Here is a 12,925-nt window from a genome sequence, read left to right on the forward strand (position 1 = left end):
AGCTTGCTAATTTCAGTGCCTTACTTACATTTTCACTTCATCCTCAAGGCAGCTCCATGAGGGAAGTTCTATTATCATTTACCACGAAACAGAGCAGAGAAGTACTTGTCTAACATCCAGGGCTTGCAAATATTTGAATTTGGATTAAAATCCAGGACTGTTCTGTGGATTTTCCAGTGGGCTGTTGCTTTCCATCCTATTAAATTCTGATAGCGTCTTGGATTACAGTCTCCCTGATACTCTAATCCCTGTCCATTCGGTTTTTTCAATCATTCAAAACATGATTACCGAGCACCTTTTAGGTGCCAAGTCCTGTTCTAAGTGCTGGCGTGACCTTGGGAAACCAAGTCGCCACTCAGGGTGTTTACTTCCTAGTGGGGAGAAAACCAAACAGAGCCATTATCCCTGAGAGCCAGTGATGAGCAAGGCGGGGTGGGGGGGATCAGGAGGAAGTGTGCCTTGTTCCCTGCAGGAGTTATCAGGGAGGACGAGGACGATGGATTTGGGATGAGTGTGCGTCCTTTTCCAGGTAACCTAGTGAGGTCGTAGTGCAGGAAGAAAACACTCAGGCATGAGTAAGCGAAATGGCAGTATAAACAGGCAGAGACATGAATCCTCCCTAGTTGTGTAAGTAGCAGGGGCAACTCTCCAGGCGGCCCCCATTTCATTTAAACCACCCTGCGAAGAGCTCTCACTTCCCTGCTTCCATTTGCTACTTAGTGGTAGGGGAGTTGCAATGAACCCTTCTCAGTGAGCTTCGTGTATTTGCATAAACCTTATCCCTCCTCCTGCGCTCACAGAAGCCTAACGGTCCTTGCGCTCTCCACACGTGACCCCACCTTGCCGTTCGGCCCCGCCCCTCCGCTTCACGTCTCGCCTACCCGTCCTCCGGACCCCGCCCCGCCCGCGTCGCCTCCTCCCGCTGCTTCACGTCCCGCCTACCCACCCTTTAGGCCCCGCCCACCCCATGCCGTTCCGCACGTACGTCGCCCCGCCCCGCCGCTCCACGTCCCGCCGACTCGTCATCCAGGCCCCGCCCTGTATCAAAACCCCGCCCCGCGTCGGCACCGCTCCGCACGCTCGTCGCCCCACTCCGCTTCTTCTCGTCCCTCTTACCGGTCCTCCGGACTCCGTCCCGCCCGCGTCGTCCCGCCCCGCTGCTTCACGTCGCGCCTACCCACCCTCCAGGCCCCACTTCACGTCATTTCGCCCCGCCCCGCGTTGTGCGCACCGCCGTGACACGTCCCGCCTACGCATCCTCCAGGCCCCGCCCTATCCCATACCTTACCGCCCCGCTCGCACGCATTTCGCCCCTCCCCGCTGCTCCACGCCCCGCCTACCCATCATTTAGACCCCGCCCCACGTCGCTCCGCCCTGCCTACGCATCCTCTACGCACCGCCCTACCCCTTGCCGCCCCCGCCCCCGCGTCGTCCACACGCTCAACACACGGCTCCGCCCCGCCGCTGCACGTCCCACCTACCCGCCCTCCAGGCCCCACCCTTCCCCCCGTGTCGCCCCGCCCCGCGCCACCCCCGTCGTCCGCACCGCTCCTCACGTACGTCTCCCCACCCCGCCGCTTCAAGTCCCGCCTACTCATCCTCCAGGCCCCGCCCCTCCACTTCAGGTCCTGCCTAGCTATCCTCCAGGCCCCGCCCCACCCACGTCGCCACGCCCCACGTAACTTCGCTGTACTTCATCCCGCTGCGGCGCTCCTTCGGCGGCCATGTGGGTTGTGGTCCGGGGACTGTTGGTTCTCCGCGCTGAGCTCTGGGCACTGTTTGGCGGCCGCCATGCGGGGCTTCTTTCAGGTGGCGCCCGGGGCCTGCACGGTTCGCCGATCTCCTGCGGCAAGAACCTGCTCAAGAAATTTGCCTCGAAAACCAAGTAACGCACCCCGAGTGCGGAGGGGCGGGGGGATGGGGCGGCTCCCTCAAGGTAGCGGGGCTAGGGTGGTGCCCACGGGGCGGGGGTCCACGCGAAGGGCGGGAATCCCAGAGCCCGGGCTCCCAGCACTCGGCCAGCAAGCTCAGACTTTGCCTGTTAGATTAGTGATTATTGAAAGGTCACCAACAATTCCACCCCTCCCTGTTAACATTTGCTGTTTTTCCCACTCCACCTTTTTTCTTGTCTTTTACAGTTGAGATAACATAGTTTTAAGACTCTTTAAAAATAACAGTATATCATGAACATAATAAGCAAAGTGATGTGTATATTTATATTGATTATTGTTACTAGAAGCATTTTTCAGGAGAGTAGTTTCATCAAATAAAGAGGGTAATTTGAAAACCATGAGAAATTTTTTTTCCACGTTAATACTTTCCATGTGGGATTGATTTGAGGAATGAAGAAAGCTTATCAGGGTAGATTTTTATGATAAGAGGTAAGTATAATGGTGATTTCTATACTACTTTTGTAGGTATATGTGGTAAGTTTTTTTGTTTTGTTTTAGACTATTTTTGTTGGTAGACTATTTTTAAAAAACAGTTTTTAATTTATTGAAAAATTGGCAAACATAGTACAGAGTTCCCATAAACCACACCCAGTTTCCCCTATATTAGCATCTTACATTGTTCTGGCACATTTGAAATAATTAATGAACCAGTATTGATAGAGTATCATTCAAGTGCATGCCTGTGCTCTAGAATCAGGCATTTCTCCATGGAGCTCTCCCATTAGTGGAGAATGGCATTAGAAACCATGATCTGAGCTCAGTATGTTCATTGCTACTTGCTGTTTGTCTTTTAGGCCCTTTGAGGTGACAAAGCAAAAAGTTGGTGTGTACATTAACCCGTGTATATACACTTCACTGTAAACGATTCTGTATGTCACCACCAGTATCTGTATTAAATGAAACTTGAGATCATACAGATCTCCAATTCTATTCCACTACCACATGGACCATTCTAGCTTCCTTACTTTGCCCTTCTGTAACCTCCCATTGCAACATTGAAAGCCTGGCTCCCCTACCCACCACCTGTTTACTTAGTTGTTCAACCCCAGTATCTCTGTGAGTCAGTTGTTACCCTGTACCCCCGGGAAACAGCTGTATCAAAGCACAGTGTTCATGTGCAGTTTGGTTCATGTATTTTTAAGTTCCTCTTTCTCTACGTTTTGGACTAGAAGTAGACTTTGTTTAGCCCTTAGATACAGTTGTGGTATCATAACCTCAAGTTAGCTTATGTAACTTTTTTCCTTTAATTTTGTATCAATATCCAACATAGTTTTATTTTCTCCCCATAGAAAAAAGTTTTGGTATGAAGGTCCTTCCTTGGGCCCTCACTTGGTAAGTAGACAGCAGCAGCGATGAGCCACTTTAGAACCTTGATGGGCATGAGGTTCCAAAAGTCGGCAAAGCTCCTGCCTGGCAGTCCGTCCATTTCCATACTGAAGGGGACAAAGTCTATAGGGGTGGGACTAGATGCATTGGTAACATAGAATTTTGATTTATACAAACAAACCTGACATTATAATTTTCCAGAATGGCATATTTATGATCAAATTCTAACATGGGAATGTCCATTCAGTTTTTAGTGTGTGTGTGTTTGTGTGAGTGTGTGTGTGTGTGAAACACGTGTGTAGATATACTGTAAAAGTTTAGATAATGAATGGCTCTTGTTAGAAAAAAACACTGTATCCAACCACTGAACTGAACCTTTTAAGAGGGGGAGTTTTATGATATGTAGATTACATTTCAATAAAATGTTTTTTAGAAAAAACTACATAGTGGCAGTACTTTTAATCTTGGAGGGATGCTGGGTAAAATCTGGAATGATCCAGCTCTGCAAAATACACTGCATCTTAATGAAAGCTGAGATAGCTGAGAGTAACATTTATTTCTCCTGTATGAGGTGTTCAGGTCCTTCCCAGCTGCCCCCTTTTGGAAGTTAGTGCAGTTATAATATACAGTGTAATGTTGGCCTTTGTGTGTGCTTTCCTAACGGAGATTTACAAGCCATCCCAGCTGGAATTCCCAACCAAGAGCACCTCAAAGAAAACCAAGAAGGAAGACCATGTGCGCCTCAGGGCCCTGAACGGCCTCCTCTACAAAGCACTCACCGATTTGCTGTGCACCCCCCAAGTGAGCCAAGAGATCTACGACCTGAACGTGGAGCTCTCCAAGGTAGCTGGCCCGGGCGCATCGAGAAATGTTGGGGCTGAGGTCTGCAGGCCTGATCGTGTCCCTCTCCAGGTCTTTAGTTTGCGTTGTGGGAGTGGTGCTGAGTGTGCCAGTGTAAGCCCACGTGTGCGGTGTGGAGGCACATTCCTGTTGCACATGGGGGCCATGACCAGGCAGCATGGAGTGTGTGGTGAGACGCCCAGTAAGTGTGAGGAAGTTGAGACCTGGGAGGCCTGGGGGCTAGGTGAGAAGTGGCCACCTCTGCCTTTGTCTTGGTGTAAAGGTGAGGGAGGTGACTTCTACCGTCTATCTGCTTAGCGTAAGTTTAGCTGAAGGGAAATGATGAGGATACACGGGCAGTTCAGGAGTTGTCACGAGAGCCGTGGGGTGGCGTGGGCACTGAGAGTTTGGTGTCTGGGTGTATGGTGGGGATGGTGGGCTGTGGCAGTGTGCCCGCCCGAGCACCTGCTCTCAGGTGGCTGATTGCTGAAGACTGCTGTCACTTGGGTTTTCATCGGAAAGCCCACGTGAGCTGAAAGTGATTTGCCGGGTGGACTCAGGTGTCTGTGACGTGGGACTTCTCCGCCTGCCGGGTGTACTGGAAGGCTACTCTGTCTGCCGAGCGGAACACACACGTGAAGGCCGTCCTGCAGAGGAGCTCCACGCAGCTGAGGTGAGCATGCTGGCTGCCAGTGATGCTTCTGCAACAACTTGAGCTCCCGCCCTGCTTCAGTACGTCGTTTTGCTGTTAAGGAAAATTTTGGAAGCGTTTTCTTGAACTTCAGAGTATAATTTATTTTATCACATGAGCTGTAATCTAGGTCTGTGGTTCTCCAAAACAGAGTGGTCCTGCATCCCTGGCCCCCCAAGACCCTTTCAGGGGTTTGTGAGGTTAAAGCTGCTTCCCCAGTAACATGTTCTGTCCCTTTCTCACTATGCACAATAGCACTGAAACCACGTGGGTCAAATTGCTGGCCCAGGTGGCCTGGTGGTCAGTGGAACTTCATGCCGCATGCTTAGTCAAACCAAGGCCAGTTGTATTTAGGAGTAGCCTTGATGGACAAGCAGAAGTTACTAATGTCATTAAATTTCAATGCTTGGGTGTGAGTCTGTTGGCAGGCAGGGTGGTGCAGTGCTCGCTAAGGGTTGAGGGGGTGGCTGCCCCTGGCCGAATGTGGTGATGGCTAGCTAGGATACCATTTCACTCGAAGGAGCCAGTGAATCAACTATAGTTATTCAGATTTGGGTATTTGACTGACACGGTTCTTCAAATGACACAGGTGAGCCTGTCACTTCAGGGAAAACAACGGACTATACGTTTTTCCCCCCTTTCTTGTGCGTCCCCGCCCCTAACTCTGGTTCAAGCTGTTTTTTTCCCCGTCTAGTTGTGTAGGACACAGCTCCCTGGGCCATGCTGGTGTTATGAGACTTGCACTCCCCCCAGGCTGAGGCAGTCGGTCGCTGGTTGTCAGTCGGCTGCTCACAGCAGCGCACGGAAGCTCTCGCCGGCTGCCGACCACTCATGCTGGCCACCAGCCACTCATGGCAGCACATGGTAGCCCAGGGCAGCATACCGCAGCCCATGGCAGCACATAGCAGCTCATGCTGGCTGCCAGCCACTCACGGCAGCACACAGCAGCCCGCAGCAGCACACAGCAACCCATAGTAGCACATAGCGGCTCATGCTGGCTGCCGGCCACTCACGCTGGCTGCCAGCCACGCACGCTGGCCACCGGCCACTCTTGGCGGCACATGGTAGCCCACAGGAGCACACGGCAGCCCATGACAACCTCCGGCTGCTTTCGGCAGCCCAGCTTTCGGGAGAGTTGTTGCTCACAATCTTAGCTGTAGAGGGCGTAGCTCACGTACCCATGTGGGATTCGAACCAGTGATCTTGGTGTTAGGAGCACAGCACTCCAACCACCTGAGGCACTGGGCCGGCCCTTTTTTTTTTTTTAATTAAAGTTTATTGGTGTGACAATTGTTAGTAAAGTTACATAGCTTTCAGGTGTACGATTCTGTAATGCATCACGTACATCTCACATTATGTGTTCACCACCCAGAGTCAGTTCTTCCGTCAGCATATATTTGACCCTGTTTACCATCTTCTAGAACTTCCCTCCCCCCTTACCCTCTGGTAACCCCTAAACTGTTGTCTGTGTCTATGAGTTTTTCTTTCTTCATTTGTTTGTCTTGTTCATTTGTTGTTTTCAGTTTTATATCCCACATATCAGTGAAATCATATGGTTCTCTACTTGTTCTGTATGACTTATTTCTCTTAGTATTATAATCTCAAGGTCCATCTATGTTGACGCAAATGACACTCTTTCATCTTTTCCTATGGCAGAATAGTATTCCGTCGTGTATATATACCACAACTTCTTTATCCATTCATCTATTGAAGATAGATGGTTCTGTTGTTTCCATGTCTTGGCTACTGTAAATCAAGCTGCAATGAACATTGGAGCACATATGTCTTTATGGATAAATGTTTTCAGATTTTTTTTGGTAGATACCCAGCAGGAGGATTGCTGGGTCAACAACTGACCATACTTGTTGCCAATGATAACATTCAAGCTTTCAAGTGACAATCAGAATTTTAGAAAACTTGTGTCTACCACTGTGAGGTTGACAGCTTTCCAATACTTAGGGACTCTGGATGAGATTGGGGGTGATATTAAGTGCAGTGTCGTGTAGTAAAATTTGTCGACCTTCTGAAACTGTAGCTTGGTGACCCAGTCTTTCCTGATGACCAGTGCGTGAGGTTACAGACTCACGCATCGGGAAAGATCATAATGCAGTGGATTTTCACGTTACAGAGTAGGACACGATCTTGATGTGGTTTCAGATTCCACATTGCAACTAACTTTTAAAAAACTACCATTTGTTGAGTTTTTGTTTAGTGTCAAAAAAATCCACACTTGGGGCAGCCAATTAGCTCAGTTGGTTAGAACGTGGTGCTAATAACACCAAGGTTGCTAGTATGATTCCCACTTGGGGCACTGTGAGCTGCGCCCTCCTTAAAAAACAAAAAAATCGACACTTTTCTGACGGATATTCATGTACCCCTCCATTTTCCAGTTACAGATCTGTGTGAGGCCAAATTTTCTTCTTATATTTCAACCAAAATAACATCGGAACAGATTGAATGCAGATGCAGTCATAAGGACCCATCTGGGTTCCATTAAGCTGGGCAGGAAAGAAGTCTGCAACCTGTGTAAACAGTGCCACTCCTCAATAAATTTTTTTTTTTTTTAATAGTTTTTTTTTTTTTTTTTTTTTTTTTTTTATTGGGGAAGGGGAACAGGACTTTTATTGGGGAACAATGGTCAAATTGTTGTCCTTTCAATCTTAGTTGTGGGGGGGTTATGTTCAGCTTCAAGTTGTTGTTCTTTCAGTCTTAGTTGTAGAGGGCGCAGCTCAGCTCCAGGTCCAGTTGCCGTTGCTAGTTGCAGGGGGCACAGCCCACCATCCCTTGCGGGAGTCGAACCGGCAACCTTGTGGTTGAGAGGACAGGCTCCAACCAACTGAGCCAACTGAGCCATCCGGGAGCTCAGCGGCAGCTCAGCTCAAGGTGCCGTGTTCAATTTTAGTTGCAGGGGGCGCTGCCCACCATCCCTTGCGGGAGTCGAGGAATTGAACTGGCAACCTTGTGGTTGAGAGCCCGCGCTCCAACCAACTGAGCCATCCGGGAGGCAGCTCAGCTCAAGATGCCGTGTTCAATCTTAGTTGCAGGGGGCAGAGCCCACCATCCCTTGTGGGACTCGAGGAATTGAACTGGCAACCTTGTGGTTGAGAGCCCACAGGCCCATGTGGGAATCGAACCGGCAGCCTTCGGAGTTAGGAGCACGGAGCTCTAACCGCCTGAGCCACCGGGCCGGCCCCTAAATACAGTTATTTTTAATTAAAAATGTCTGTATGGATGTTTAGTAGGTTTACTTAAAATGTATTACTACATACATATTTTTCAAATTCTTTTTTTTTTTTTAAATTTTATTGGGGAATACTGGGGGACAGCGTGTTTCTCCAGGGCCCATCAGCTCCAAGTCCAGTCACCGTTTTCAATCTTAGTTGCAGGGGGCACAGCCCACCATCCCATGCAGGAATTGAACCGGCAACCCTTTTGTTCAGAGCTCGCGCTCTAACCAGCTTAGCTATCTGGCCACCCTACTGAGCCATCCGGCCGCCCTTAAATTCTTAGTTTTAATTTCTAGTATGGCAAACATTGGTAGACACAACCCACATAAACAAAAGCTCTAGAGGGTCTTCAGTAATTTTTTCAGTGTAAAGGAGTCCTGATGTTTTGAGAACTGCTGAGCTGGGTGACAGTCAAGAAGTTAGTTTTCTCCTCAGGCTCAAAAGATGCAGAAACCTCATTATCTGCACCCTCACAGTTGAGCCTGTCCTTCCTGCTCCCCTCTCCTCTCTCTATCCCGGCTGCCCCTCCCCGTACGTCATCCTTCATTGTCAGGGGCAGGGGACAGATGTTGCAAAGTCAGTAGTACACAGAACTAGTATTTTCACACCATGTCCTTAGCCAGCCTACAGTGTGGTCAGTGACGTCCATTGCCGTCATCCCTGGGAGTGTAAACTTGTGTCTGAGCAATTGTCAGTTAATTTCATTTCTTACATTTAACAGAAAGGTGAGAGATTTCCAACAATTATCGAGATAATGTCTTCTGATTAATTTTTAGGTAGTTAGAAATTCAGTTGAACAGAATGTCCCTTTTCCCAACCCTTCTGATCACCCAGGGTTTAGTGTAAGGGTTTTTCCACAACTGCAAAGAGAGGCAGCGAGTCACTGAGCAGGCGTGCTGTGTGTTGCAGCCCCATTTCACTGGGTACTGACACCCAGATTGTCTTATGTCTGCTGAGTTATGTGTCAGTGGTACAGGGATCACTCCTGCATCTGAGGTCTGGGTCCTTGGGGATTGTGTTGCACTTTGGGGCAATTGCATGTCGCCTGAGTGGAGGACGTCACACGGACAGGGTGCTAGTGCCCATCTGTGGAGCCCAAGAGGCTATCTGCACTCAGGTCCAATTATTTATAGGGACCTCACAAGCTGCATTTAGAAAAGTAAAATCAGTTGTGCTGAGGATGCATTTCTTACCCTTTCGTAAGGTGCCATTGGCTAAAGCAGACATTGCCCACTGACATTTTCATCTCAGGATAATGTGATAGCGGATCTTATTTCTTACGTCTTCACAAGATTATCATGTTTCTGTTCCTGACACTGTCACACTTCTGCACTAAGTGTAAATCTGCCCTGTTTTTCTCCAGGCATCTTTTGATGTCCCAGCAGACTCTGAGGAACGTACCGCCAATTGTGTTTATTCAGGACAAAGGACATGCAGCCCTAGCTGAGGTGAGGCCTTTACATAATAAACTTTTAATGATGTCAACTTTTACAGGACTAAGGTTTTTGAAAACATAATGTATACAGTTTAAAAAAGGTAGACTTAGAAGGGTGCAAATGAAGAGTAGGGCTCCCGTGCCCCTTCCCAGCCTAAGTTGCCAGAGGTAACCTCATTTTCTGGCTATCCCTGTCACTTTGGTGAACCAAATCTCCATTCCTCGATTTTCAAGCTTCAGGCAGTCAGAACTGCCCCCCACCCCTCGGACTTGCCGCCTCCTCTCATCTCCCCAGATTTCCTCCTGTGCGTTTTCTCGCTGCCTCGTGATCTTGGGTTTTTGCTCACTTGCCCGTGGATCACGCCTTTTCTGAGATCTGTTCAGATCCTACCCATTTTTATTTGTGCTGTTATTGATGTGTGTAAGTTCATTATGTATCCAGTCGAAGTCCCTTGTCAGAGATGTGTGCTGAGAATCTTTGCTTCCTGTTTTAACTTGGGAGAAGTCCAGTTTGTCCTCGTTTTGTGGTATCGTCAGTCCTATTTCTGGTATTTTCTGTGGACTGATTTTTCTTTTGGTTCTACTTCTGTCCACATTTGTAATGGTCACTGGTGTGGTGTTTTTGGTTGCTGCAGAATGGCAGGACCCACCCTCACCCCCACCCTGGCTTGCACTGAAGTGGTCACTGAGGTCGGCCCTCAGCGCACAGTCTTGGTGACTCGACCCGGAGGCAGGTGGAGCGGGCAGGTGGATACGCCAGCCGCCCCTGGTGTGCAGGGAGCAGGGCGCCCTTTGGGTGAGGCCCTCAGGTGGGCAGCGTGAGAGCCCTGCAGCTTGGTCCTCTCAGCTGCCTTGGGCTCACTGGACGTGGCCCCAACTGACTTTATGTGGCCATGTGAGGGGCTTTTTCCCCAAATGAATTCTATGGCAAAGTAAGCATTTGACAAACCAGTAAATATTAGTTATTTAATTCAGCTAATATCTAATTTTCTCCCATAAATTTGACTAACATTTACAAGTTTTAAATGTAGTTTTTAAAAACTGTTCATTATGAGAGAAAACCTGATTGTTAAAATAACAGGTGTGTGAAAGCACAAGCTTGGAACAGGTCTCATCATTTGAACAGTGTTATTGGAAGGAGTGACAGTGAAGTGCCATCAGAAGGCCTGCGACTAAGCCAGCCAGGGGATGCGTGACGCTCGAGGTTAGCTGGATCCAGGCTCTGCCACAGGCACCGGGAGGTGTGGCTGAATCATCCTCGGTCTGTTCCCTTTCAGGTTGACCGGTTACTGGCAGTTGCTGACTTTGGCCCCTGTGATAAAAAAGACGACGTCATACAGAACAGCTTCAGGTGACGCACATGGGCGTGTGTTGGGTGCTCTCAGCACAGACGCAGGTGTGGGTTGCATGTCCACGGCGCCCCCAGCTGTCATTGCGTCCGGGCCCTGCCCTGTGTTCTCGTAGCAGCCTGTTGACAGTGCCCTGGCCTCACGAGGTCCTCAGGTCCACCCAGAAGTGCCTTTGGTGTAGGTGAAAGACACGCGTGTCCCTCACCTTTTCTTGCCCTCAGTGCACGATAGGCCCTGTCCTTGCACTTAGGGGACAGGCAAGAACAGAGGACAGTGGTGTGTTTGGGGCCTGCATTTTGCTGGGGAGGCTGACAGGAAGCAGTTACCATCATGGAGAGAAGTCAGTAATGTGTTAGGAGGGGAGGGACACCCAGTGGGGGGCAGCGTTGCCTCCGAGGAAGGCATGTGAGGATTCGAGGGCTGTGTGTGGAAGGGCTGTCCCAGGTGCAGGAGTTGTCACACAGCTGGCCGCATCACCCTCATGTGCCACTGTCAGGGCCTTGGGGGCCCTCAGGGCCACTGAGCTAGAGTGGAGGCTCCAGGCAGCACCAAGGAGGCAGGTGGGGAGGCAAACCTGTGGTCGTAGAACCTTCCTGAGTAAAGTGTTAGGGGGTTTAGAGCTGTGATGTGGACAGATTGGGGTTTTGAAAGCATCACTCTGGTTTGGTTTTCACAATAGACAATTCATTCTTTTCGGTTCATCAGGTAATGTGAGTGATGGACGTAAAAGGCCCCAACCATAGTTGTGTGTCACTGGCCTGTTGCACTGGCATGTTTACATGGGAGCATTGAAATGTGTTCAGTGACCTGCAGATGGCTGCATCAGACTTGGGCTGGCCTGTGCCACACACAGGCGCATGCAGTGTTGGCGCAGTGGCTCTGGGTTGGAGAATGCCAGCCCCAGGCCCACCCTCCGTCCTGTCCTCTCAGTGTCCCTCCGGAGGGCATGGGGACAGTGCACAGGGGACAGTGGGTGTGGGGAGGTGCCGACTACCCTGGGAGCCCCACAGAGTGGATCGGGCATGTCACCAGTGCTTCTTCCCTGCAGGGACCCTGAGGCCCGAGACGTCACACCGCCATGTGACACCCTGGGCCCCGCTGTGTCCTCGAGTCTGAGTGGGATAGATCATGAGGCTCTCAGCAGGCAGATCGCGGAGTACAAGAGGAGGAAGGACAAGGGGTGTGGGCGCGTGAGCCCAGTGTGGTCGGGGCCCGAACAGGTGGCTGAGCTGACAAAGCAGAAGAAAAAGAGGAAGAAGTGCCAGCCCCGCCCAGACAGTGACCTTTCCCAGGAGCGGCCCGTGGGGGGCGGGGAGTGAAGATGACCTGGACGATGGCTGGACCCTTTGTGAGGAGACCGTCCCAGGTCATGAGTGGGAACTCCGAGAGGCAGAGCAGTTACCAGAGGTGGAGAGAGGTGACAACAGCAAAGGCTGAGGGACTGTTGAGCACACCAGGGAGTGGATGGGAAGGCTGCACGTGATGGGACCTCTGCTTTGAGCAGCGCAGCCACTTCTAGTGTCTCACAGGGAAGCCTTCGTGTGGCGTGCAGTTGTCCTCACTGAGCACTCTTGTCACTGTCACTGTGAGAAGTGAGACGGTGTGTGGAAAGTGCATAAAAACCTTTTAGATTGATGGTACTCAGGTGGCTCATTATTTTCAGACTCACTGAAATGTCTTTGTAACTCGTGCCTTCACGGTCATTCTCAATGTGTGCAAAGGTGAAATCAGTGAAGTTCAGACAAGGTGACACTGCCTTCTCGCTTCCTCTCGTATTGTCACCAACTGTGCTTTTCACAGTGTAGCTGTGCTACATTTTCCACATTTGTGTGTCTTCTGATGGTGATTTCATTATTTAAACATGGCCCCCGTGTGCAGCTAGAGCACTGCCTAGTGTCCCTAGTGTGGCTGTGATAAGCCTCTCAAAGAAGGGACACGTGTTGGGGGGTGTCACAAGAGTGCTGCTGGAGAAAGTCAAGTGCATCGTCATTTAGTTCTGCGTGGATAAGCACTCTCCGAGTACCATCAGCCTGAAGTACACAAACGAGGTTAACAGAGCTCAGATAGGCAGGTGCACTGTTAAGGTAAAGCAAGGAAACCTGGAA

At 50.1% G+C, this 12,925-nt stretch overlaps 1 protein-coding gene across 1 annotated transcript; it reads left to right on the forward strand.

The window, feature by feature from the left end:
• Positions 1-1,673: 1,673 nt before the first annotated feature.
• RBFA (ribosome binding factor A) lies at positions 1,674-12,460 on the forward strand. The gene is made up of 7 exons (XM_019715973.3): positions 1,674-1,885; positions 3,242-3,284; positions 3,945-4,121; positions 4,679-4,791; positions 9,400-9,484; positions 10,749-10,822; positions 11,869-12,460. The coding sequence occupies exons 1-7, from the start codon at positions 1,725-1,727 to the stop codon at positions 12,137-12,139; spliced, it is 924 nt and encodes a 307-aa protein (XP_019571532.3). The 5' UTR covers positions 1,674-1,724; the 3' UTR covers positions 12,140-12,460.
• The last annotated feature ends 465 nt before the right edge of the window (positions 12,461-12,925 follow it).

This window comes from Rhinolophus sinicus, chromosome 4 (genome assembly GCF_057876585.1).
Source record: "Rhinolophus sinicus isolate RSI-liver-muscle chromosome 4, RSI-T2T, whole genome shotgun sequence".
Classification (NCBI taxonomy): domain Eukaryota; kingdom Metazoa; phylum Chordata; class Mammalia; order Chiroptera; family Rhinolophidae; genus Rhinolophus; species Rhinolophus sinicus.

What these genes read in the sequence shown, in the direction of transcription:
- RBFA (XM_019715973.3), top strand. Translation starts at nt 1,725, where the DNA reads ATGTGGGTTGTGGTCCGGGGACTGTTGGTTCTCCGCGCTGAGCTCTGG. An exon ending in CTTCCTTGGGCCCTCACTTG is followed by an intron (nt 3,285 to 3,944) that starts GTAAGTAGACAG and finishes TTCCTAACGGAG; the next exon opens with ATTTACAAGCCATCCCAGCT. An exon ending in TGAACGTGGAGCTCTCCAAG is followed by an intron (nt 4,122 to 4,678) that starts GTAGCTGGCCCG and finishes GGGTGGACTCAG; the next exon opens with GTGTCTGTGACGTGGGACTT.